At 52.2% G+C, this 24749-nt stretch overlaps 8 protein-coding genes across 8 annotated transcripts; 6 read left to right on the forward strand and 2 right to left on the reverse strand.

Annotated features, from left to right (window-relative positions):
• Positions 1 to 239: 239 nt before the first annotated feature.
• Positions 240 to 1579, forward strand: BDV14DRAFT_198327 (putative sulfite oxidase; the record flags this gene model as incomplete). Its single annotated transcript, XM_073772909.1, has 4 exons — positions 240 to 251; positions 302 to 366; positions 442 to 904; positions 977 to 1579. 4 exons carry the CDS (start codon positions 240 to 242, stop codon positions 1577 to 1579), a joined length of 1143 nt encoding a protein of 380 aa, XP_073630190.1.
• BDV14DRAFT_170249 (cysteine synthase A) lies at positions 1489 to 3049 on the reverse strand. Its single transcript, XM_073768180.1, has 2 exons — positions 2714 to 3049; positions 1489 to 2654 (listed from the first exon to the last, which is right to left on the reverse strand). The coding sequence occupies exons 1-2, from the start codon at positions 2826 to 2828 to the stop codon at positions 1657 to 1659; spliced, it is 1113 nt and encodes a 370-aa protein (XP_073630191.1). The 5' UTR covers positions 2829 to 3049; the 3' UTR covers positions 1489 to 1656.
• Position 3050: 1 nt separating this feature from the next.
• Positions 3051 to 6970, forward strand: BDV14DRAFT_170250 (condensin subunit YCG1). Its single transcript, XM_073768181.1, has 2 exons — positions 3051 to 5452; positions 5503 to 6970. The coding sequence occupies exons 1-2, from the start codon at positions 3386 to 3388 to the stop codon at positions 6781 to 6783; spliced, it is 3348 nt and encodes a 1115-aa protein (XP_073630192.1). The 5' UTR covers positions 3051 to 3385; the 3' UTR covers positions 6784 to 6970.
• Positions 6971 to 12832: 5862 nt separating this feature from the next.
• On the forward strand, positions 12833 to 14841 carry BDV14DRAFT_207678 (GMC family oxidoreductase; the record flags this gene model as incomplete). The annotated part of the gene is made up of 2 exons (XM_073775190.1): positions 12833 to 13223; positions 13286 to 14841. 2 exons carry the CDS (start codon positions 12833 to 12835, stop codon positions 14839 to 14841), a joined length of 1947 nt encoding a protein of 648 aa, XP_073630193.1.
• A 2417-nt stretch (positions 14842 to 17258) lies between these two features.
• Positions 17259 to 18779, forward strand: BDV14DRAFT_170254 (amidohydrolase family protein). The gene is made up of 2 exons (XM_073768182.1): positions 17259 to 17535; positions 17613 to 18779. Exons 1-2 carry the CDS (start codon positions 17484 to 17486, stop codon positions 18068 to 18070), a joined length of 510 nt encoding a protein of 169 aa, XP_073630194.1. The 5' UTR covers positions 17259 to 17483; the 3' UTR covers positions 18071 to 18779.
• A 296-nt stretch (positions 18780 to 19075) lies between these two features.
• On the forward strand, positions 19076 to 21090 carry BDV14DRAFT_170257 (cytochrome P450). The gene has a single exon (XM_073768183.1). It carries the CDS (start codon positions 19335 to 19337, stop codon positions 20640 to 20642), a length of 1308 nt encoding a protein of 435 aa, XP_073630195.1. The 5' UTR covers positions 19076 to 19334; the 3' UTR covers positions 20643 to 21090.
• Positions 21091 to 21207: 117 nt separating this feature from the next.
• Positions 21208 to 23174, reverse strand: BDV14DRAFT_207681 (cytochrome P450; the record flags this gene model as incomplete). The annotated part of the gene is made up of 8 exons (XM_073775191.1): positions 21208 to 21367; positions 21488 to 21747; positions 21879 to 22199; positions 22260 to 22468; positions 22528 to 22568; positions 22638 to 22940; positions 23006 to 23107; positions 23146 to 23174. The coding sequence occupies 8 exons, from the start codon at positions 23172 to 23174 to the stop codon at positions 21208 to 21210; spliced, it is 1425 nt and encodes a 474-aa protein (XP_073630196.1).
• Positions 23175 to 23494: 320 nt separating this feature from the next.
• On the forward strand, positions 23495 to 24621 carry BDV14DRAFT_198336 (wax synthase family protein; the record flags this gene model as incomplete). Its single annotated transcript, XM_073772910.1, has 2 exons — positions 23495 to 24354; positions 24426 to 24621. 2 exons carry the CDS (start codon positions 23495 to 23497, stop codon positions 24619 to 24621), a joined length of 1056 nt encoding a protein of 351 aa, XP_073630197.1.
• Between the last annotated feature and the right edge of the window lie 128 nt (positions 24622 to 24749).

Here is a 24749-nt window from a genome sequence, read left to right on the forward strand (position 1 = left end):
GTTAGGGTATGGAGCTGGATTAGACGTAGCTTCTTACTTCATCCCTTTCGAATGATTTTGTTCTAATTATTCTTTGACATTGAGTGGTAGAAAATTTGTCCAATGTAGATTGTAACGTGGATGTGCCTGATTAAGTGTTAAGTGTTGTTGATATAGTCGAGCCATGACGTCAGGTCTCCCAGATATATTTCCAACCTCAAACATTCATCTCTCCGTTTACAAGCACATCAACCAGCAATATGACCAAACCAGTAAGTAATCTTCTGCTCATCATACAAGGAATCAGTTTTAACATGACCAGCACACAGAGTATTCCACAGAAAAGCCCTTAAACAGGGAACCTCCAGTAAAGGAGCTCGTCTCACAGTAAGCTCTTACCTACCCACCAACCCGCCATCACCTACCCTACAAGCAGCTACACCCCTCTAACACCAAAGATAGATTCCAAACCCCCGCCAACAAATCCTACGACCGCAACCACGGTCCAATCCCACACCTCGATGCCACTAAACACACCATAAAAATCGACGGACTCGTCCCAAACCCACTCGAGTTAAGCATCTCCCAACTAGCAAATGACTTCCCGCAACACGAAATCTGGTGCGCGCTTGAATGCGCCGGGAATAGAAGGCATACGATGCGCACTATGCTTAAGGAGGTGGAGGGGATCGATTGGGGCGATGCGGCTGTTATGAATTGTAAATGGAAAGGACCGAGACTTAGGGATGTTCTTGAGCATGCGGGGGTAAGTGAGAGTGATGTTGATGGGGATGGTAAGAGGGAGGGACAGCATGTTGCGTTCAGTTCGTACCAGGTTGAGTGCCAAGAGGAAAAGTGGTTTGGGGGCAGTGTTGAGTTGGATAGGGCGGTTGATGCGGAGGGGGATGTTATTCTTGCGTTGGAGGTAAGCCCTTCCACTTCCCACTCTTATCCCAATTCAAATTATCTCCAGAAGCAAAATCAATAAGGAAAGCAGATGAACGACGCTCCCCTAACGCCAAACCACGGCTTCCCCATCCGCGTCGTCATCCCCGGAATCGCCGGCGCGCGCTGGGTAAAATGGCTCGACAGAATAACAATCCAAGACCAAGAATCCAGTAACCACTACCAACGGCGCGACTACAAGGTTCTCCCCGAGGACGCAGTCGACAAAGAGTCCGCAGAGAAATACTGGGATAGAACGCCCGCTATGTCCGAGGTGTCCATTAACTCTGTTGTTGCTGTGCCGGAGGATGGTGAGAGCGTTGAGCTTAATGGGCGTGGGAAGGTGACTGTTAAGGGGTATGCGGTGCCGCAGGGATCTGAAGGGCCTGTTGTCAAAGTGCAGGTTTCGGGGGATGGAGGGGGGACGTGGGTTGATGCGCAGATTGGGGAGAGTGGGCCGCAGGGGAGGAGAGCGAGGAGGTGGTGTTGGGTCCTTTGGAGGGCGGAGGTTGAGGTTGAGAGGGGGAGTGAGAGGGAGGTGGTGAGTCGGGCTTTTGATGCTGGTGGGAATGAGCAAAGTGAGCATACGCAGTGGAATTTGAGGGGTGTTGGGTATAGTGGGTATGGGCGGGCACGGAATTTGACTGTTAAGTGAAGGCGGAGTCTTAATATGTCAAGCATTGCTCATTGATCTATAGTAAAACAGCGTTATATATACAGTAGTTGCCGTAATCATGGAAGAACAACGTATTTCTCCAAGTGCTTGGGGATAGCGCCCCGCAGACCCTTGCTCTCCAGCCACTTTTGAGAGAAGAGTCTGTCGGCGTACCGGTAGGCACCGTCACAGAGAACAGTAACAACAGTGCTGCCCTTGCCGAGCTTCTCAGCGACCTCCTTGGCAGCAACAACGTTCAGAGCAGAGCTAGCACCAAGGTAAAGGCCCTCCTCATCAAGGCAACGGTAGAGCATCTCAATAGACTTCTCATCGCTGATGTTCAATGATCCATCAAGAGTACCAACATCAGGCTGGAGGTTGTCCGTGATACGACCCTGGCCAATACCCTCTGTGATACTGCTACCGGAACGCTCGGTCAACTTACCGCCGCTCTGGATGTAGCTGTGAAGAACACTGCCCGGGGGATCCGCAAGGAAGGACTTGACACGACCATTGCTAATATGCTTAAGGTAGTACGTCGTTCCAGCAAGAGTACCACCCGTACCAGTAGAGCAAGTAAACGCATCAATCTTGCCACCCGTCTGCGCCCAGATCTCAGGCCCCGTAGTCTCAACGTGAGCCTGACGATTGGCAACGTTATCGAATTGGTTCGTCCAGACCGCGTTGTCGAGCGACTCGGCGTGCCGCCGCGCTTGGTGGTTGTAGTTCTGCGGGTTGTCGAACGCAACAGCGGGGACAGGGTAGACCTCCGCGCCGAGCAAGCGGAGCAGATCAATCTTGCCCTGCGATTGGGTGTTGGGCATGTAAATGACGAGCTTGTACCCCTTTGACCGACAGACGTGCGCGAGTCCAATTCCTGTGTTTCCGGCTGTTCCTTCGACGACGGTGCCGCCGGGCTTCAGCAGGCCTCGCTCCTCCGCATCCTTAACGACGTATAGAGCGGCGCGGTCCTTGACGCTACCACCGGGGTTCTGGAACTCGGCTTTACCGAGGATGTTGCAGCCTGTTTGTTCGGAGAGGCGTTTAAGGCGGATGAGGGGCGTGTTGCCGATCGCTATGCATGAAGTGTTAGTTGCGACACTTTCTTGGGCTATGAGACTGCTCCCCGCTCACCTTCCGTCAGTCCGTTGACGAAGCCTTGGGCTTGAGAGACCTTGACCCCGTAGGAGTTCTCGGTCGCGCTGCGCAAGGCAGTTGTCGCGAAGCGCCGGACACTTTGCCTGAACATTTTGGCAAGCTGTTTGACTGAGTCTTGAGTTAGGGAAGATCAGTCCTTCTCTCCAAATCTCCAGGCGGAGACCGGTTTCGGCATTAGTAAGTATACGTCACGTGAGCGATGGCGTGATAGCTCAAGCCGGGTCATATTGGCTTGAGCGCGGGAGTCAGCAGCCCTTCAATACCAGAATCTAGGACTCATAGCAGTGAAGTAACATAATTGTGTAATTGGAGGATATAAGCCGTCAGGATAGACTCTGAAGGATTGATTACATGGATAGAAGGCCGGGGAAATTATGATCACGTGTAGCCCTAGCCCTTATCGGGATGCCGGTTTGGGGTGTTTGTTTATCCTTACCCCGTGACTCTCAGCAACGATCATAACAACCCTTGACCATTGCGACCAGCGACTCACGACAAACGACTTTCCCTTCGGAATTTGACGCCAGGCGCTGCGACTCATTGATAACGAGCCGATACAAATGCAACAGTACTAGGATGATATTTGATCCAATTTCGCCCATCGATAACTGACAACGCCTCCTTACCGCCGATTACCCCTCGATCAAGATGCCGAGTCGAGTTTCCGCCCGTTCATCGACCAGCAAGACGCGCAAAGGTTCTGCGCAAACAACATCAAGCGGTCGCGCTGGCTCCGCGACACCTTCATTTGCTATTCCGGAAGAACCGGCTTTACCGGAGGCCTTCCCCAATCTTCGCCGCGATGTCTGCGCGATTTTCGCAGATGCTCAGCGCTCGACGACGGGCCATCGCAAACTTGTTGTCCGACTGAGAAAGCTTCAGGAAGCCTGCTGTGGAATCCCTCAGCAGTCAAAGAAGAACGGCAAGGGCGGAGAAGCATCTGAAGAGCGATTGATTCCTGGAGAAGAGACGATACCCGAGAAAGAATTTAACACTGAGGTCGGCCGCTGCGTGTTGCGCATTCTGTCGATAAAGAAGACGGAGCCCGTTGGTGACCGTATCCTACGCTTTTTGGGCAACTTCCTCACCCATGCCTCGGAGAAGGATGCCGAAATTTTCGGCTCAGATGATGATGAAGAAGATGACCAGAACACACATGAGAGGCCTACGGCACACCTGACCACCAGCCTTGTTTCCCTCATAGTTCCCCTTTTGTCCGCCAAGGACAAGATTGTCCGCTTCCGTACTACACAGATCATTGCCCATGTGGTCAACTCCCTCGACACAGTGGACGATGAATTATACCACACCCTACGACAAGGCCTTCTCAAGCGCATTCGCGACAAAGAGCCATCCGTACGAGTGCAAGCCGTTATGGGCCTAGCCCGACTGGCTGGTAACGAAGAAGATGACGATGAAAATGGTGATACCAACGCCGCCCTTGTGGAGAAATTGATTGACATTATGCAAAACGATACTGGTGCCGAAGTTCGACGGACGTTACTTCTCAACCTCCCACTTATTCCATCCACTCTACCCTACCTTCTCGAACGCGCCCGTGATCTCGACGCGCCTACTCGACGAGCTTTGTATTCCCGCCTACTCCCGACACTTGGAGATTTCCGACACTTGTCTTTGTCTATGAGAGAAAAGCTGCTCCGATGGGGTCTGCGTGATCGTGATGAAAGCGTCAGGAAAGCTACCGGGAAATTGTTTTACGACCGCTGGGTGGAAGATTGTGCGGGAACAAATGATGACCCCGAAAGGGTTGGACAACGCTCGGAGCCCAGCATTTCAGCTCTGCTGGAACTGTTGGAGCGAGTCGACATTGTGAACACTGGTGAGGAGTCTGGTATTGCACACGAAGCTATGCGCAGCTTTTGGGAAGGCCGACCGGACTATCGAGAAGCAGTTCTATTCGACGAAGCCTTCTGGGAGGGGATGACCGCCGAGTCGGCGTTCCTCCTACGATCGTTCAACGACTTTTGCCGGGTGGAAAATGAAGGCAAATACGACAGCCTTGCCGATGAGAAGATTCCTGTCGTTACAGCTTTGGCAATGTATCTCCACAAGTACATGACTGAGCTCCTGCAGCGCAAGAAGCTCGCCAAAGACGCTACTGATGTGAACGATGATGAAACAGTGGAGATTGAATTCATCGTCGAGCAACTGCTGCACATCGCCATGACGCTGGATTACAGTGACGAAGTTGGACGACGAAAGATGTTTACTTTGCTTCGTGAAGCTCTCGCCGTTCCCGAACTACCGCAAGAGTCCACAAAACTCACGGTCGAGACCCTCCGATGTGTCTGTGGACCAAATGCTGCTGCTGAAAGCGAATTCTGCAGTGTTGTTCTCGAAGCCATTGCAGAAGTTCACGACACGATCATTACGGAAGACAGCTTTGTGTCCGCCAAGTCCGAGATTAGTGATGATGCTAGCAGCCGCCATCGATCTGAAACACCAATGAGTGAGGACGAGAAGCCATTCAACAAGGAGGAGGCCAAGGCAAAGGTCCTCAAGGAAATTGTTGTCAACATGAAGTGTCTGCACATTGCCCTTTGCATGCTGCAGAACGTCGAAGGTAACCTCCAGGCCAACGTCAACCTGGTGACCATGTTGAACAACTTGGTCGTGCCCGCTGTTCGCAGTCACGAGGCTCCTATTCGTGAGCGAGGTCTTGAGTGCCTTGGTCTCTGCTGCTTGCTCGATAAGGTGGGTACTACGTATCATAAGGTTGGTTGCGCTGCTAACACTTTTATTAGACCCTCGCGGAAGAAAACATGACCCTGTTTATCCACTGCTTCAGCAAGGGTCACGAACCTCTCCAAGTCACCGCCATCCATATCCTATGTGATATGCTGACTAGCCACCCCGCGCTGTTGGCGCCTGTTACCCAGCCAGACAAGGAAACCGTGACACCTCCAGCCTTCCAGAAGCCATTGCTCAAGGTCTTTGCTCGAGCACTCAAGCCAAGCTCACCCACCACAGTACAAACAGCTGCCGCAACAGCTCTCTCCAAGCTCATGCTCACGGGTGTCTTCACACCATCCGCGGCCAATATTCCTCAAGCCATTCAGGATTACAACCAGAACGCCATTGAGACGTTGCTCCAGTCCCTTGTTGTTTCCTTCTTCCATCCTCGCACTCGTGAGAACCCAGCGTTGAGACAATCTCTGGCCTACTTTTTCCCCGTTTACTGCCACTCTCGACCGGACAACACGCAGCACATGCGTAAAATTACCGTGCCCGTCATTCGCACTATTCTGAACTCAGCCGAAGAATACTACTCGCTCGAAGCGGAAGAAGACAGTGATGGCGAGATTGACGAGACTGTCGGCGACAAGGAGCTCAAGGCGCTCATGACCGGTGTCCTCGGTATGCTCTCAGAGTGGACCGACGAGCGCAGAGTCATTGGTCTGGGTGGTGAAAGTGTACTTGCAGGAATGCCCGCAAGCTCCAATGCTTGCGGATTCATTCATTTGGAGCTGGTCAAGGACATCCTTGAGCGGGTGCTCGGTGTTAGTGCCGGCACTAACCGTTGCTCCAAAGAAGAGCGGAAGCTTCTGTTCTCGCTCATGAGCAAACTATACATTGCACCTCCAACAGCCCCATCACGGTCGGCATCACAATCTCTAGAGAACGATGATCCATTCCGCTCTAGCACCCGAAGCTCCCAGGGTGCCTCTTCCTCGGGCGAGATAAGCCCGGAGAACCTTGCACTCGCGCAAGAGGTCAAGGAGCTGCTCGACCAAACTATTGAGGAAGGCGTGGCGGCCGACGCTTCAGGCCGCAACGCCCTCGTCAAAGTTAAGAACGTCGTCCTCAAACTCCTCGCTGCTCCCATGCGCCCGGCTAGCGCACGCGGCCGCGAAAGCAGCGTCGAAAGTGACATGGCAAGTGTCCGTTCACGGAGTGTCCGCCCGTCGGTTGAGCCCGGGTTTTCACGACGCGGTGTCTCGGTAGAACCTAGTATCATGGAAGAGGACGAGACCGAGACTAGCCGGATGACGGTTATTAAGGAAGAGGATGCAATGGAGGAGTAATTTTCGTGTTAATACATTCTGCTTGTCTTGTTTGGCGTTGGAAGGTCTTCGGCTGCTTATGGACGTGTGGGTTATTTAGGGTTCGGGTTGCAGTGTATCTATTTGATTCTTGGCTACGACTGTAGATGATTGTTTTGTTTTCGTTTAGATGTTCTTATATCCTTATGCGACTAATTTTGATTCTGGAGTAATCTCTCAAGTATATGGGTCCGGCGTAAACCTTGAATTCTGGGCCTGTCCATAAGCGGATGAGTCACCACCCACCTGCACTTCTTTCTCCAGCCGAATTCAGTCCTTCCTCCTTCCACGAACACAAAGATGCCTGTGGACTTGGACACCCTCCCAGTCGAACTGATCCTTCTGGTCACTTCTCAATTCGAGTTTGCCTACGATATAAATGCGTTGTGCCGCACGTCAAAGACATTGCATGAGTGCCTGAACCCAATTCTTTACAAGCATAGTGTCACTCAGCAAAACGGCGGATACACACTGGAATGGGCTGCCATTACTGGGTCAGTCTCAACCTGCAGACTCATTTTGGAAGCAGGCGCGCCACCAGACGCCTGCGCAGAAGAGAACTGGCAACCTTTTGCTTTGGCCGCAATTCACGGGAACAGCCACATAATAGAGCTGCTACATGAACATGGCATTGATCTATGCTCCACTGACAATGACTGGAAGAACCATCTGATTAATGAAGAGGATATTGACGATTGGATAGAAGGGCACCCACTTTCTATGGCGGCAGAGAATGGACATATCTCCGTTGTCAACCTGTTGTTGGAACATGGTGTGCCTCCGGGCCTCTCCACAGGAGACAATGAGAAACGAACAGCTCTTCACCTCGCAGCCGAAAAGGGTCATCTGGAAGTTGTCCGTCTCCTAGCAGACGTGGGGAGCCCTATCAATGCGCAAGACGGGCTCGGCTATACGCCTCTTGCATTTGCGGCGCGAGAAGGCCACCTGGACGTCGTTCAATTCCTGCTGTCTCGTGGCGCAGACCCGAACCTTGAAGTTGAAAATGATGGTACATCGCTCTGCCAGGCATCTTTTTCCGGCAACATCGAGATCGTGCGCTGTCTACTCGACCATGGAGCAACGCCCAACCCATCCTATCCAGACGGCCAGAAACCGCTTTTCCAACTGTCCCGTGCGGCAAAAAGAGGACACAGCGACGTTGTTAACCTTCTCCTCTCACGTTTTGATTATATAAGATCTTCCACAGAGCCCTACCAACAGGCCATTCTCCTTTGCGTCGCGGCGATAACAGGGCAGACTACCTTTCTCACAGACCTTCTCACCAAGCACAACTACGACCCCAACTTGCAAGTCACCGATTTACGGATATTCTTCCCTCATCGTAATCTCCAGAATATACCGAAAAATGCTCTGGCGTGGGCGATAGAACGCAACCAAATCAACGCAATCAATATCCTCCTTGCCCATGGGGCAAACATCGTGTCAGTATCAACGGAGGAAACTTCCAGCACCGCCACCCATAGCACCATCGAGAAAGAAAACTCGCTTGTTGTTCGTGCTATTATTAACGGTCACAAAGAAACGCTCGAAGCCTTGATTGACCACGGGGCGAATCCAAATTATCCTCCCGCTCAAGCATTGTTTGCTGCCGTCACCAACCCGCCCATCTTCTCCTTTCTTCTCCACTTGCATAACGCAGATCCAACTATCGAGTTCGCCAACAGCAGCCTCCTTGCTCAGGTCCTTATCTCGGGAAACGTTGACACCCTCCGCATTCTCCTTGACCACCCCAAGGCCGCAGAGCTATTCACTGATTCAATACCGGCAGGGACAAGTTCCTACCAAGAACGGAGACCGCTGTTTTACCTTGCCCTCCAGGGCGGTGAGGAGGTCCTGCGCCTGCTTCTCGACCGTGGTGTGGAATTTCCATCCACAATATTCTACGATAGAACCGCAGGAGAATATCTTAATCTCGCGGCAACACACGAGAGTATTTCGCTTATGGAACTGCTTGTGGATATGGGCTTTGATCTTCAGGCGGGTGATAACGCGGGGCAACTCCTCTACAGCGCTGCAAAAGCCAAGAAGGATCCAGACGCGCTGCTTGATTTCCTCCTGGAAAATGGATGTAGTATCGACGACAATCAAAGATATCATTCCACTGCACTGCTGCAGGCTGCGGAATATGAAGACGAAGATGCCATGAGACGACTCTTGCTTAGGGGGGCAAATCCACTGGCTACTACGGGTACAGAAACAGTTCTGTCCAAAGCAGCGAGGACTGGAAATGTTGCCGCGGTTAAGCTAGTTCTAGCAGCATTTAATGAGAGAAAGATGGATTTGCGTGCCTTTGAAAAGATGTTGAATCAGGCTGAGACGCAACGAATGCAAGGCGAGAAATTTAGAAAAAACGAACACCCTCCTATCCCGCGCGTAGATTTCTTTCGTATAGGAAAGGACATGCGGAGGTTTTACTGGTGTAGGCGACATCCAGTGCCTACTTGATGCCCTATACTAGGTGCAGATATGTATATAATGCTGGTCCTCGATATCTACGACATAGTAGTCACCGTGTATACAATGAGAATTGGAAATGTTTATGCCTCTCCTAAGCCTAAGCAAATGCATACAGCCACAAGGTCTTGAAACAGGACTGCCTATCTGCTTCGCTGTTAAATACTATTCATAATCAGTCAGGCATTTCGGAGATTCCTACTCCTTAGATAATGAATACCACAAATTGTACAACCAAGTATAAATAAGAGCCATAATAGTTATATCAAATAAAGAAGATAATAGTAGGGCACAGAATCTACAGTCCTACCTATATCAACAAATCCAATCAGCTAGCCACCTGGCTACATTAATACCCGGACAGCTCGGCTCAGCCTACGCCCTTCCAGTCCCAGACAATTCTAGACGAGAACAAACCCCTAAGTCTGAACGGCGGTGCGATACCAGGTAAGCCAACAAGCCGCCCCGGTGTCCATGTTACAGGTGCGCGGAGGACGGTGGTTGAAATGCGCACCTACCATATCTATGTCTTGATCTAGGTCCAATGGGTATTGTATTGTATCGGTGTCGGTCTTAAGTCGGAGTCCGGGGTAGCATGCCTACCCATGTTTATCTAGCTTGGCTCGTGTAGTCCTCGTAGGTAGACAGGCAGGTAAGCACTTACCGATGCAAATGTCCTACGTGCCTCACGACACCCAGATCCTAGATTCTAAACACAATGCAAGGGGCTATGAAGACTCAGAAGATGACGGTCAGTATGCATGATGCAAGGGGTGGTGAGCGGGGCGCGGGGAAGATAGGTACCTATATGCAACCTAGTTAGGTGGGTATGTACCATGGAGTTTGAAGTCCAATCGACAGAACTTACCTGAAAGACGAGACACCTGGAAGATGGCCCAGTCACGACATTATCTAACGAAGTACCAATCCCAGCTGCATGGATTTGGTTCGATTTGGTGTCGCCCGGTAGATTGGAGATCGGCATTTCTTGCCTTGCCTTATCCACCTACCTTTAGGCATGTCGGACTGGGATACGTGATTAGATGGGTGTTTGGGGTTTTGATTGGGTGGGTCCATGTGTGTGCAGGTGTATTGTATGGGAATTATTGGAGGGAGGATGTAGTGGTATGGCTCTAGAAGAGCAATGCTCGGGTGGCGCGGGTGAAAAGGCACAAGGAACTCGTTTCGCTTCGCTTTGCTTAGTTAGGGCTGTCGCTGAATTGGATGAGGTGACCAGATAGCAATCCAAGCTGGTCTCCATGGTTTAGATTGTTGAGGCGCCCTGTATAGCCCAGCTACCCAGTGCCTGCCCGCCTCGTTTGGGTTCATCCTAGGATTTGCCATAGGTGGTGAGTGGTAGGTTGATTTTGGATACATGGCTGCTTTTACCTCCGAAGCTACTTGGTACATATATCTTGAACTTGAATTGTATCATTTGCAGCACGGTCTTATTTACAGTCACTACAGTCAAATCCTGGATGTAAACCCTAAAACCTGGACCCAGGAAAGAATCGATCTGCTGTAATTTCAAACAGTCCAATGCACAGAGAAGGCCAAGCGATAGCGGGAGTTGGTTAAGTTCTATCTTCCATATACTGCCGCTTGCCTTGCTCTGGCTTCCTAGTAACCCATCCAAGCTACCTAGCCCAGAAACCGTGCTCGGGAGGTATACAACGTGCCGGGAATAAGTAAAGATAAGATGTGCGACATCGGGGACCCGATCGCTAGGTAAATTAACCCCGGAATCCTGGTTGATTGATTGATTCCTTGATTCCTTGCATGAGGTCAAAGAACACGGTAATGTGAATTGAAACAGGGTTTATGTGTCGTCCTATTTCTCCATTAGATCACGGGATCCCTGAGCGTTGAGCGTTGAGAATCGAGTGTATGGGTTGTGCAACGGGACCCCAGTCCGTACTGGCCCCTGGCGCTCCAATTGGTAAAGGTTAGGCATGACCCAGGATCGACCAGGTAGATTTGACTGTGCCGCAATTGTCAATTGCTGAGGACGGATAATTCGGCACCTGAAGTATGTCTTGCGCACTGGCGCCTCCATCCATTGTTTCTCCAACTGCTCAATAGGCATCGGTAGGTCAGCATCCATGGGTCGTTCCTTCCCCGTCCGCATCGGCGTCCATCGCGCCTTCCAATCTGGTGATGCTTTTATGAGGCAGGCACGATGCATCGTTCCTTCCTAAAAAACAAAGTTGCACCGTTGTATCAAATAGGCAGGTACGGCGGACCCAAGCCCGCCATCGAGCATCTCGCTATCCCGATTGCTCACCCTCACTGGCCGGTACTACCAGACCCGCGACGACTACTTGAACCTGACCTCGGAAAACGAGGGTGCTATTCTGTTTGCCCTGTTGAAACAAAACTAATTAAATACAGTATACCAGCAAGAAGGGCTTCTGCAAAGACGTAGACGAAGGCAAACTTTCCTTGCCGCTAATCCACCTCCTCAATCACACGGCGCACCCGGATCGGTTCTTGATAGCAATCTATAAGCGACCTCTGGGAAGCAGAACGCACCTACAGCCGGAGATTAAGACGACCATTTTAGCCGGTATGGAACACACAGGATCGTTTGAGTATGCACGCGATGCCCTGAGGTATCTGCATGCGGAACTGATCAAGCAGCTGGACGAGGTCGAAGACAAGTTGGGAAGAAATACTGGGGCTAGGATGCTGTTTTTGGGATTGGGTCTTGTTTAGTTCTTACGCGCGGCTTTGAGCTTGATAGCCCAATTGATCCTTCCGTGTTCCTTCGGGATTGGGGCCATTGGGCCTTCTTTAGTTCTCACACACAGCCATGAGTTCGATAACCCAATCGGTCCTTCACTGACCTGCAAATGACCGCAAGATTATCAAGCCAAGTCTCTCCCCTTAAAAAGATCCACGATTGAAGCCCTGTTATTATTAATTGCCTGGCCGTGGGGACTAGCTCAGGTCAATCTGGGTCCTCTTCCCGCTATGATACCCACTTAGGTAGGGCACCGCCTAAACAGGCAACACCCAAGATGGACTAACAATCAAGAAGGTTAGCGTAGTCCAATACTATGAAAATCAAGAAAGACACGGGATTCTGGTAACTAATTAGCGAACGAGCGGTTCGGAAGGGGCGAATCACCGAGACACGATGTGGACTGTTGTGGCCCTGTGGGAGATCAGCAGGGGATGACACTGACACTGACGGGCGGGCCCTGCAAACTTCCAATTAAACTATCGACGATCATTCGGTGACTGCTGCTGCAAACAGGCTAGATTGGCCCTGTCTTGGTCGAACGCCTCCACATGGCCACAGGTATGTCTTCCAAGCCGCGGCATACCAGCTTCAATGGATCCCTTCAATGGATCCCAAAAACTGTGGCGAGTGGCGCGAGTGGAGAGAGAGTCTGTACAGAGTATGCAGGCCTTGCAAGCTCGACCTCGGCCTCGATCAAGTCTTCAGTCTTTCAGGGGTGAAACGGTGAAGCAAATGCCAAGGTATAAAGCCCTCGATGACATCCGACACCATGGACCCGTCACTCGTTAGCAGTCGTTCACTCCTTTGAATATGTTGCTTCCTCGCCTGTTCAGCCTACTGGCCGCCACTGCTGGCGTTGCCAAGGCTGTCAATATCACCGGCTACGAGTATGTTGTTGTCGGCTCTGGTGCTGGTGGTGGTCCCTTGGCTGCACGCCTCGCTATGGCCGGCCACAAGACTCTGCTGCTTGAGGCTGGTGATGACCAGGGTCAGACCTACAACTACAGTATCCCTGCTTACTCGGCTCGATCCTCGGAGGACGAGAAACTCTCGTGGAACTTCTTCGTTCGTCACTATGCTGATGATGAGCGCCAAGCTCGCGATTGGAAGGCTACCTATGAGACTCCCAGTGGTGAACTATACACTGGTCTGGACCCTCCTGAGGGGTCGAGTTTGATGGGAACTCTCTACCCTCGCACAGGTATGTTAAACTTTTTTATTGCTTCCCAAGAAGCTGTAGAAGTCTAATTTCCGTTCCTTTAGGTACCCTCGGAGGATGCACTGCCCACAACGCCCTAATTGCTGTCTACCCCCACGAATCCGACTTTGAATACATCTCTACCTTGACCGGCGACAACTCATGGTCCCCCGATAACATGCGTGGATACTTCAAGAAGCTCGAGAAGAACAACTACCTGCTCCCCGGCCAGGAAGGCCACGGCTACGACGGTTGGCTGACGACCGAGACTGCCCCCCTCAGCATCGTCCTGGAAGATCCCCAGCTGCTCAGCATGCTTACAGGCGGTGCCTTTGCCCTTGGAAACTTGACGGACAACCTCATGAACATCGGCACTCTCCTCGCCGGTGACGCCAACGCCGACTCCCACGACCGCGATGCATCCCCAGGCTACTACCAGATCCCCATCTCAACCAACGATGCCCACCGCAACGGTGCCCGCGAGTTCATCATCGCCGTGCGGGACGCCAAAAACGCCGATGGCTCCAAGAAGTACCCCCTTGACGTCCGCATGAACACTCACGTTACCAAAGTAACCTTCGACGAGACCCAGGATACACCCGTTGCCACAGGCGTCGAGTTCCTAGACGGCAAGCACCTGTACAAGGCCAGCCCTCTCTCCAAGACCGCCGAAGCCGGAACCCCCGGTGTCGCCACCGCATCCCGCGAAGTCATCGTCGCCGGAGGAGTCTACAACTCCCCCCAGATCCTCAAGCTCAGCGGTATCGGTCCGGCCGAAGAACTCAAGCAGTTCGACATCAAAGTCATCAAGGACCTTCCCGGTGTAGGCACAAACCTGCAAGACCACTACGAGATCTCCGTGCAGGGCAAGATCGAAAACGACTTCTCCTGCTTAGACAAATGCACCTTTTCCATCCGCGACCAGGAAGACCCCTGCATCGACGACTGGGAGTCCCCTATCCTCGGCGACAGAGGTATCTACTCTTCCCCGGGCCTCGCAGCAACAATGTTCTACAAGTCCTCCGTCAGCGCGGACGACAGCTTCGATATCTTCTGCTTCGGTGGGCCTGTGAACTTCCGCGGCTACTTCCCCGACTACAGCATCAATGCCACGGACGAGCATAACTGGTTCACGTGGGCTATTCTGAAGGCGCACCCGCGTAACAGCGCTGGAACAGTCATGCTTTCGTCGTCTGACCCGCTCGACATGCCAAACATCACATTCAACTACTTCGATACCGGCGTCGGCGACCACGAGGCTGACCTTGAAGCCCTCTACGAAGCTGTGGAACTTGCGCGTGACGCATTGAACAGGCAACCCGTCAACGTCACGGAGGTTCTTCCCGGCGCGGACGTAACCTCCAAGGAAGATATCCAGGACTACGTCAAGGACGGCACATGGGGACACCATGCTTCTTGTACTTGTCCCATTGGTGCCGATGATGACCCCATGGCTGTGCTGGACTCAAAGTTCCGTGTTAGGGGCGTCAAGGGTCTGCGTGTTGTTGATGCGTCGGTTTATCCTAAGATTCCGGGGACTTTCACGGCTGTGTCGACTTATATGGTTGCTGAGAAGGCGGCGGATGAGATTTTGAGTGAGCTTAAGGCTGCTAGTAACTGATTTGTTGGCTTGTTGGTTGATTGAGGGGTGAGAGAGTATGGAGTTGTTTGTATAGGGGTGAAATGATCTTTTGGACTTGATCTTAATTGTATAGATGTGTTTGGCGTTGTTCTGAGGGGGCTTTACTTCTTACTGTGTATTCTTAATTGATAATGCATTCTACAAATGGATAATGCCTATATAAACAGATAGTACTCCGTGCCTCTAGCTCATTTTTCCTTTCGACGCCAAAGGTACCTAGGTTAAATAAGGAGACCTCTCCTACTACAACACCATACCAACTCGTCCATGATAAAGGGTTATTTCTGTTTAATAAAGAGGGGCATATGGTGGGATGAGGAGGGCTGACATTAATGCTGCTGACGAGCACGAAGCAGGATCCTGAACAAGCTGCTAGAACCCTCAGATCGTGTCCATGAGACAGCCATAGTTTTGCAAGCCCCTATGCATGTGTACAGAATAGTACTCATGCATTAGTTAATTCCGAAATTTCTTCCCCATCTGCTCAACCCTTGCTATATGGGCACGCTCTCAGCTTTGACGGTTCCAGAATTTTGACTCCGTCTCTAAGTGGGCTCACAAAAATCGCAAGTTGCCCTCACATTTCTTGACCCTCTCAAGGCTTGTCAAGGTTGCTGGTCCAGATGATATATAAACAAAACCCTTTCCCTTTTCTACACTATGCTCATCTGACAGAAACCATTTCACGTGTTAACCCCTCAATTAGCCCGTTCTACCTGCGCTGGCTAAATGTCCATGGTACCCATGCCGATAAGAGTCCGGATGCATCTTCTTTTGCGCAACCCCAAGAACGAACGACCGCCCAATTTACAATCCATATCAGCGTTTTTGAATCTATCGCCCCCGGCCTCCCTGTCAATGCTTGGCTAAACCAGTACGGGATCGACTTAGGGCCGGCAACGAGCAACGGGTCTCCTGCATTATCCAGTGATCTGCCTGTCCAAGCCCCCGTCATGCCGCGCTATTGAAATCCAGCAACAACCTGGTCAGTTATTATTACCAAGTGCCTCTTCAGGAACTACCCGATTGACCCCTGCTGTTGCTTTTTACTCCCCACCAGATATCCCGCCATCTGTCCAGCCACTGGCGCCTTCTGTGTTTGCAACCGCAGTTGTACCCAGCCATGGTGCCAAAATCTCAAACAACTTTTCTTATAGTGTTACTTCCAACAGGACTGCCACTGTTCTCCAATGCAAATAGATATTTGAAGACGGTGCATATCGCCCCTAATGTCATTGTTTGTAAGTGCGGCAGGCGAGTTGCCAGACAAGGCCGCCTTAAGGGTACCTATTGTTTGCTTTGGCTTCCGTTCAGATGTAAGCTGACGCGTCCACGCGATTCTCGCACTTTCAGCCTCGCGCTTTAGACAGACGTGAAAACGCAACCCTCGTTAAAAGCGCTGGCTGCGGTCTGCCCTATGCCTGGATTTCCCATGCATCATTCACATCCTGGAACCTATGGTGTATATGGCGGCGATGCCAGTAATTTAAGCCAGGAACGGACCGCCAGATTTAGAAATCATAGGTTCATGCACGCTATCGGAGCTGCGCCCACGCCATGAGATCGAGGCACAAGAACGGTACCTAACATTGGGTCATTGGCCCCGAAATCGCACGCAACGAATCCCGGGGGGGTGGGAGGGGCGCTCGGGGTTCGGCGAACAACAGAAGATTGGATAGTTGGGATTTGAAAAACTATAAGGAGTAACCTCCCTATGTCTTGATCCTCAGGCTAGGCACCTAGTTTGCCCTTCAATCCTGATTCGGGATAGACTCAGGACTCAGAACCCCTGTTAGATCTTGGCAGGCTCATACGTGTCGAGGTCAGGCACTCGGGGCCTGCCAATGTCGTCTCATTCTGCTGGGAGCTCAAGAGCTGTTGATGCAATCGAGTACGCGAGGGGGCTGTGCGTATTCTAGTTGGTGGATTCTCCTGATCTGACAGCAAACATATCACCTACCTACTGATTGCACATTAGCGCCCGGACCCACTGCATACTTGCTGAGTTGCTAAAATAGCGTATAAACTCGTATTGCTGCAGTCACAGACAGGGTATATCTTGCTGGTTGACGCCCGCTGAGTGAATTGTAGGCGACGCAAAAGCGCTGGATTCATCAATCGTGTTAGTATCAATGAGCAAGGAGCTGGTGACGGGCTGCCTGAGATCAAAGCTGCACGACTAGACCAAATGGAAACGCTTATGCCATCTTCTCGTGCAGTGTAGCGTGTAACATGAGAGTAACGTGCAGCAATATAAGAGGATGTGACTCGGAATTGTGCCACTCTGTTTAGGTTTGCTAAAACTCGGGTTGCTTTGTTGATGTGATCTCCCTAATGCCTCCGCTTGAGCCCCGCCAGATTAAAAGGCCCCGGTTATCGCTCAGTTGCATCGTCTGCCGCCGTCAAAAGGTTCGTTGCGGTCGCGAACAGCCAGAATGTGCCAACTGTGTCCGACTGAAGGAGCATTGTGTAACAGAGTCCGACAGCCCTCATCCGGATTGCCGGCCGAGCAGTTCGGTCTTGAAATGCACTTCGGTCCAGAAGCGATATAAATCAGACGCCTCGTCCATTCTTCACCCATCCGGTATTGATCATTAAGACCAGCAAGCAAACTCTGCGCCATGAACCGTATCGATGTGCATCACCACTTCATCACCCCAGCCTATGTTGAAGGTGAGTCTGGGTCTCCATTAATCTTCCTATATAGCTCTACATATAATCAGGCCAAGAACCCTAATAATCCTAAACAGCCTACGGAGCAACCACTGGCGATCCATCCGGCTGGTGTCTTCCTCAGTGGACACCAGAATCAACTTTCTCTCTGATGGCCGCGCATTCCACCCGCACAGCCATACTCTCCCTCACTGCACCAGGGACCTCAATTCTATCCGACTCCCCAACAGGATCTGCCACCCTCGCACGAGAAGTTAACCTCTATGCAGCAAACCTGCACACTCAACACCCAACCCGCTTCGGCTTCTTTGCTAGCCTGCCCCATCTCACCCGCGACAACATCGCCGCCGCAATCGACGAGATCGCCTACGCCCTGGACATTCTCCACGCAGACGGCATCACGCTCTACACCTGGTACAGTGGGACCGGCTATCTCGGCCACGAAGCCTTCTCGCCACTGTGGGAGGAGCTGAATCGCCGAGAAGCAATCGTCTTCGTCCACCCGACCGATACCGTTTTTGATGCTCCAGGTTAGGACAAGCCAACCTTGAAGCCAGATCTAGTCAACCCCTCCCTCCCACAGCCAATCATAGATTACCCGCACGAGACATGCAGAGCGGCACTGGACTTGATTGTCTTAGGGACCATCACTAGGAACCCGCGCGTCAAGATCATTCTCTCCCACGGGGGTGGGACACTGCCTATTCTTGCGACGCGCGCGGCTCATCTACTGCACGATGCGCAGCTTAGCAATATCCCTCCGGAGACGATACTAGAGCAGGCGAGGAGCTTTTACTTTGATTTGGCTCTTTCGGGGAATGAAGGTAACCTGGCGTTGTTGATAGGTAAGAATGGTGATTGGGATGGGTTCGCGAGGAAAGGTCATGTCCTATACGGGAGTGATTTTCCCTATGCGCCTGTTAATACTATCAACAAGTATGTTGGAATGCTTGAGGCTTTTTTTGGACGGGGAAATAGCACCGAGATGGAGATGGAGAGGGAAAGGGAGATTGCTAGAGACGCGGCCGTAGCATTGTTCCCGCGCTTTCGGATGGAGGGCGAGACCTGACGGACTACTACTGTTACTACTACTGGGCTCGACTGTGATGATTATTGGAGAAAAAGCAAATAGTCGGTGGTGGCTGATGGTGGGCGCCTAATCATTCGTACGAGATTGCTCATCCGGTCGGCCGATTTGCTGACCTGCTTCTGACTAAGTTGGGCTGAGTTTTGTCTATTCTAGCTTGTAATTCATTCAAGATTTTCGCCTTCTTAGCCTTTCCTTGAGGCTGTGATATTGACCCGCTATCATGGCGTCTGTTGATATAACTGCATCGGGGCTTCTCCTGCTGCTGGTGCTGCTAGGGCTGGTTGTTCGGGCTGCCTCGAACGGTTTGCGCTTACAGCGCAATTTGCCTCCTGGTTTGTCTAGTTCCTTTACTTAAACACTAATGAAAGAAAAAGAGCAAGGAGAAACAGCTGATGAGATATCAAAGGGCCCCCTGGCATTCCTTTCATCGGCAATGTTTTCCAAATCCCCAAGGCCCGCGTACATCTCAAGTTCGTTCCCTATACCTGCCTGCCCACCTACTTAGCCAACTGGATTCAACAGGTTCACGGATTGGGCAAAAATATACGGCGGCCTCTATACCCTCCGCATTGGCCCTGCCACAGCCGCAGTCATCACGGATCGAACTCTGGTCAAGGAACTGCTAGACAAACGAAGCGCCATATACAGCTCCCGGCCACACTCACATATCGGACAAGACTTGATCACGCGTGGCGACCATCTCCTAGTCATGGACAACAATGATACGTGGCGTCTCTTCCGCAAGGCAATAAACCAATACTTCATGGCCTCCATGTGTGAAAAAAACCACATGCGCCTGGTGGAGGCCGAGCACACGCAGATGATGCATGACTTCCTGATGCATCCGGAGAAGCATATGCTGCACACCAAGCGCACTATCAATAGCATTATCATGAGCTTGCTATTTGGCATCCGTACCACGTCGTCCGACACTTCCCACATGTGGGAGCTGTACGATATCATGGAGAAGTGGTCCCAGATCATGGAGACTGGCGCCATGCCCCCTGTTGATATCTTCCCCTGGCTGAAGTGGATTCCCCAGCGCTGGCTCGGCAACTGGGTTGATCGCTCGCTGGATGTAGGCCGCGGCATGAAGCGGCTATATAGCTCCTTCCATCAACGCGCTATCAAGGCACGTCGTCGTCACAGCAACGCCTCGCAGGCTCAACCCCAACCAGAGATCCGCACATTTCTCGATCACGTTCTTGATCTCCAGGAGAAATTCGGCCTCACAGACAACCAGGTCGACTTTCTCGGGGGTGTCCTGATGGAAGGCGGCTCTGACACGGGCTCGACGATGCTCCTTGTCATGATCCAAGCGCTGGCCCTCAACCCAGATATTCAAGAGCAAGCACAGGCCGAACTAGATGCCGTCTGCGGCACGCACCGCTCCCCAACCTGGTCTGATTTTCCACGCCTCCCTTACATCAACATGGTTGTCAAAGAGACCATGCGCTGGCGCCCCGTCACCCCGCTTGCCTTCCCGCACGCTCTCACAAGAGACGACTGGGTGGATACAGGTGCAGATGGAGATGGGCAGGGCCCCTTCTTCCTGCCCAAGGGAACGACCGTCTTCCTTAACGTCTGGGGCCTCCACCACGACGAAACCACGCACGCGAACCCAGAACGCTTCGATCCTTCGCGATTCGCAGCCGCCCACCACGCTCACAAACTAGCCTCTGACTCCGCCGCCTCCCCAATCCCTAGTCAGCGCGACCACTACATCTACGGTGCAGGCCGGCGCATTTGTCCAGGGATCCACCTGTCCGAGCGCAGCATGTTCGTTGGCGCCGCAAAGCTCCTCTGGGCATTCCGGTTCGAGCAGGCGCGCGATGAGCAGGGGGGGCTTGTTCCCATTGACACGGATCCTACCACCGGATACACCGAGGGGTTCCTTGTCTGCCCTAGGCCTTATCGGTGTCTTGTCGTTCCGAGATCTGCCGCTCATGCTGAGACGATTCGTCGCGAGTTTGAGAGGGCTGAAGAGGAGGTTTTCAAGGGGTTTGCGGTGCCGTAGGGTAGTTGGTTCAGACCCTACAGCAGTATTCTTAGTAATAGTGATGCAGGTGACGGCGGTCCATCGAGTGTTGTTTGGCTCATGGGGTGTCTGTGTCTGTGGCTTTTCTGTAGCTTTGTTTGCTTGAGGTGCAGGGCAGATATCAGACGTATCCATGCGCATGGTTGGTTTTGGCTTCAGAGTGAGGTTTTACTGAGACACCACGGCCCCAGTGCAACATGGTCTATAAGAGAGGATTCAACAGAACAGTCTGAAGCATTATTATGTGTGGAAAGTAGTATATTATTTTGGTGTTGAAAGTTCGTTTTGAACACTGCTATATTATGTTATGTTTCCAATGGCCGACGCTTTGTTCTGGTGATACTTATTTATACCTTTAGCAGGAGTATACTAGTATGATAACTTTATAGGTAGACAGGTGTGTAGGTAGATAGGTACGGTATCTATCCAATGTTCTCTAATTTATATTCCGTTCAAGACAGTATTCTAGCCAGAAAACACACCTCAACCTCACGGCCCTCAGGTTCCCTATTCTTTGCCATGCACAGCACTCTACCAGTCTTCTCTACTCCATCCGCCTCTTCGTAAAGGCCCGGAACTCGCCATGAAACTGCGGCACTACCATGTCATCCCACTGCATATCCGCCACCGTTGTCTCCGCCAACTCCAGCTCGAACCGGCGCACAATGTACGCGATCGCCATGTACATTTCCATGTACGCCAGACTAAAAAGATAACGATTGGCTGTCAGTAACGGTATTACACACGATACCCGCATACGGATACGGATACGGATAGAACAAAACAGAACAGAATAAGACAGAAAGAAGAAAGAAGAAACATACTTAATCCCTAAACAAGCCCTACTGCCTTTCGAAAACGGCACAAAGAACTTGGCGCCCTGGAGCCAGCGGTCCGGGTCAAAGAGCCGCGGGTTCTCGAAGAGCGCCTCGTTATAGTGGATGTGGTATATTGCCATGCCGACGCGCGTGCCGCCGGGGATGAATCGCCCATCGGGGAGCCGGACCCCGCCTGGTGGGACGAGACGTGGGGTGCGTGAGGCTGCTGGGGAGGAATAGCGAAGGCCTTCTTTTATTACGGCGGTCTGAGGGGGGTGTGGGTAGTTGTTAGTCAATGATACGATACTACATGATGAGATGTATTGTAGTGTGCATGCAGTTATTTCGGGAGGGAGGGTTCTCAAGAGGAGAGAAGAGAACAGAAAAGAAGACAAACCAGATACGGCAACTGCTCGAGCTGGGAATAAGGAACATGAGAGGTCGGCTCGGGCATGACGGTCTTGAGCTCGGAGAGGAGACGGTCGTGGATGGAGCGGTTGTGGATGATGTTGAAGAGGGTGACGCTGTTGGCGATGCCGGTCGTGTCGTCTCCAGCGGAAATGAGGGTGAGGATTTCATCACGCAGGCCCTGCTTGTTAGGGACTGCGTAGCCCTTTTCTGGGATTGGGATGAGCAGCCGTTCCATCACTGTTGGGAAGGAGGGAGTTTTTCCTTGGGCTGCGGCTTCGAGGTATTCGTCTATGCGACGGGATGCGAACTATACAGATATGCAGATGTTAATACTTAATATAGTCTGGATGGATGGATGGTGGTTTACCTGTTCCAGCTCATGGCCCATCTCGACCGAGTGTGAAACCCGCTTGGCAATGAATAGAGGCAGCGAGCTGAGCAATCGCACAAAGGGGAAGGCCTTGATAACGTGCAGACTGGGCAGATATTGCAGGAAGACGCGCACGGGGAGGGATTTGAATTCGGGATCTGCGAGGGCGTCCAGGGACTGCCCAAACGCGAATTGTGAAACCATATCTGTCTCGTTTGCTTAATGAGAATCGTTCATGTTGGAACTGAAGTGAAAAGACGCGTACCCATTGCAAGAGACTTCAACGCCCACTCCATCGAGACGGGCCTGCCCTGGGCGTAAAACTCATCAAACCGGCGAGAGCAATGTTCAACATGGTCCATCAGCATCGGCTACAGACTGAGGACGATTTTCTTGGAGAAGAGCGGCTCCAATGGCGCCTTGCGCTGCTTGTGTCGGATGGGGTCACTCTCTGCTAGCGTGCTTGACGGCGCTCCCAGGATTTTATGCATCGACGGGTCCTTGTAATACTGGCTCCCTGTCCGGTACAGTTCATGGTAGAAGGCCGGGTCGTAGATATGCACCTCATTGGGACCCATGCGAAGCGCTGGTCCCAGCCTCTTGTGCATCTGCTCGAGCTTGAACAGAGTCTGCCCTTTGTGGCCCGGCCGTATTCCGATGTTCCAGTACGCTTCCCAGCTGCGATGGGCATTATTGTTAGCAAAAGGGGCCCTTCTACGACGAGTGGTGAGGATGGCACGCACTATTCACCCACGGCAGCCCATGGTGACCCTGGAAAGATGGCCAGCGGGCAGTAGAAGATCAGGTAGACAGCACGGACAAAAGAGTAGACAGCAATGGTGACCCTCAAATGAGCAAGATGCCAACGAGCGGTTGCCACGACCAATCGGTCAACACAGACAACAGAGCCATGGTGGCTGATGAATTGATTGAGCAGAATTGAACTGGTTACGATGGAACACGAGGTCCCCAGTCGACCTGCATTTAACTGCTGCGATCCTCCGATCGGCCGAATGCCAAATGAGCAATGCAGTCCGACTTGGAACGACCGACTGCACTGCACCGAGCCAGATTGCCCACTTAAAAGCCATATTTGTATCCATTAGGCATAGTTCTGGTATGGTCTAACAATCCAACAATCATGTCGAGCCTGAATATTGCTTCTGTACTGAAAACACCCACCGTTTCTCTCGCCATCCTGCCCCTTCCCCTCGACAGCACCGGGCGTGCTCATGGGCAACCTGCTAGCCCGCTACTTCGACCGACTTTATACAAACGTTCCAGAAGACTCCTTCCACCGCATCACCTCCGCCCACCCTCAGAAACCCGAGAGCGAGGATGCCACCAAGCTCTCGCCTACACAACGTCTGCTCTGGTCTCTCGAACTCTTGACCGTCACCCGCGGCATCGGCTGGAACTGGCGCGTCTCCAGCTTCCCCAAACCCCTACCCGCAACATCCCGCTCACGATTCGTGACTACCCAGCTCCTCAAGTTTGTTGCCATGTATGCAGCCCTTCACGTCATAGAGGTCACTTGCCGGATGATCCTCCTATCCAGCTCAAGCCCAAGCCCGGGTCCGAGTCCACCTTCTGCGCCATCTTCTCTCCCCATCCCATACAACCTCCACCTATACATCGTGATAGTCTTCGGCTGCGCCACGAAAATCTACAGCCACTTTGCGATCCTAATCCTCCCCCTTTCAGCCCTCTGTGTTGGCCTCCAAGTCGGGCCAACCTCATGGCGCTCCCCAACAGCCTGGCCATCCAATTTCGGCCGCCTGCGCGACGCATATAGTATCCGGCGCTTCTGGGGAATTACATGGCACCAGCAGCTGCGGCGGCTGCTCGGCGCGCCGGGTGCATACCTGCTCGGTGTGTTGCCCGGATGGACCCATCTCAGGGCATCGAGGGGCCGCTGGGCCCGCCTATTCAGGCGGTATACCCTGCTACTGATGAGTTTCTTTATCTCGGGCCTTGTGCATGCTGCGGGCTCGTGGCAAGTTACAAGGGCGCTGGGGAGGCCCTTGTCGGATGGGGGGGAGATCAGGTACTTTGTGCTGCAGGGTGTTGCGATTGTTGGTGAGGATTTGGTGTGCTGGGTTCTTGGTATTGATGATCGGCGAGCTCCAAGTCCAGCCGCTGAGGGGAATGCTGGTACTGTAGGGGTGGGGAGGTTGCGCAGGTTGTTGGGGTTTCTGGTCCCTGGACGAGGGTGCATTGGAAGGTTGTGCCTGTGGCGCTGGCGGCGGGGATTCGTGATGAGAGGGGCGACTTGTTTGCTGCGGTCGAGTTCATTCGGTTGTCGGCCAAAGCGGTGCCGGGGAATGTTGTTACAATGGCTTGGGATATGTTGCTGTGAGAGGTTCGTGAGGGTTTGAGGATTGCTGGGAATGGTAGGGAGAGTAGTTCTCCGGCTGGAACAGAACAAGAGGGTCATACGGTGTAGTTGAAGATTATAGATGATGCATTCTGGTAGATACTCATAGT

This window comes from Aspergillus stella-maris, assembly GCF_047715825.1.
Source record: "Aspergillus stella-maris strain CBS 113639 unplaced genomic scaffold BDV14scaffold_15, whole genome shotgun sequence".
Lineage (NCBI taxonomy): Eukaryota > Fungi > Ascomycota > Eurotiomycetes > Eurotiales > Aspergillaceae > Aspergillus > Aspergillus stella-maris.

What these genes read in the sequence shown, in the direction of transcription:
- BDV14DRAFT_170257 (XM_073768183.1), top strand. Translation starts at nt 19,335, where the DNA reads ATGGACAACAATGATACGTGGCGTCTCTTCCGCAAGGCAATAAACCAA.
- BDV14DRAFT_170250 (XM_073768181.1), top strand. Translation starts at nt 3,386, where the DNA reads ATGCCGAGTCGAGTTTCCGCCCGTTCATCGACCAGCAAGACGCGCAAA. An exon ending in TCTGCTGCTTGCTCGATAAG is followed by an intron (nt 5,453 to 5,502) that starts GTGGGTACTACG and finishes CACTTTTATTAG; the next exon opens with ACCCTCGCGGAAGAAAACAT.
- BDV14DRAFT_170249 (XM_073768180.1), bottom strand. Translation starts at nt 2,828, where the DNA reads ATGTTCAGGCAAAGTGTCCGGCGCTTCGCGACAACTGCCTTGCGCAGC. An exon ending in CGTCAACGGACTGACGGAAG is followed by an intron (nt 2,655 to 2,713) that starts GTGAGCGGGGAG and finishes CTTCATGCATAG; the next exon opens with CGATCGGCAACACGCCCCTC.
- BDV14DRAFT_170254 (XM_073768182.1), top strand. Translation starts at nt 17,484, where the DNA reads ATGAACCGTATCGATGTGCATCACCACTTCATCACCCCAGCCTATGTT. An exon ending in CACCCCAGCCTATGTTGAAG is followed by an intron (nt 17,536 to 17,612) that starts GTGAGTCTGGGT and finishes AATCCTAAACAG; the next exon opens with CCTACGGAGCAACCACTGGC.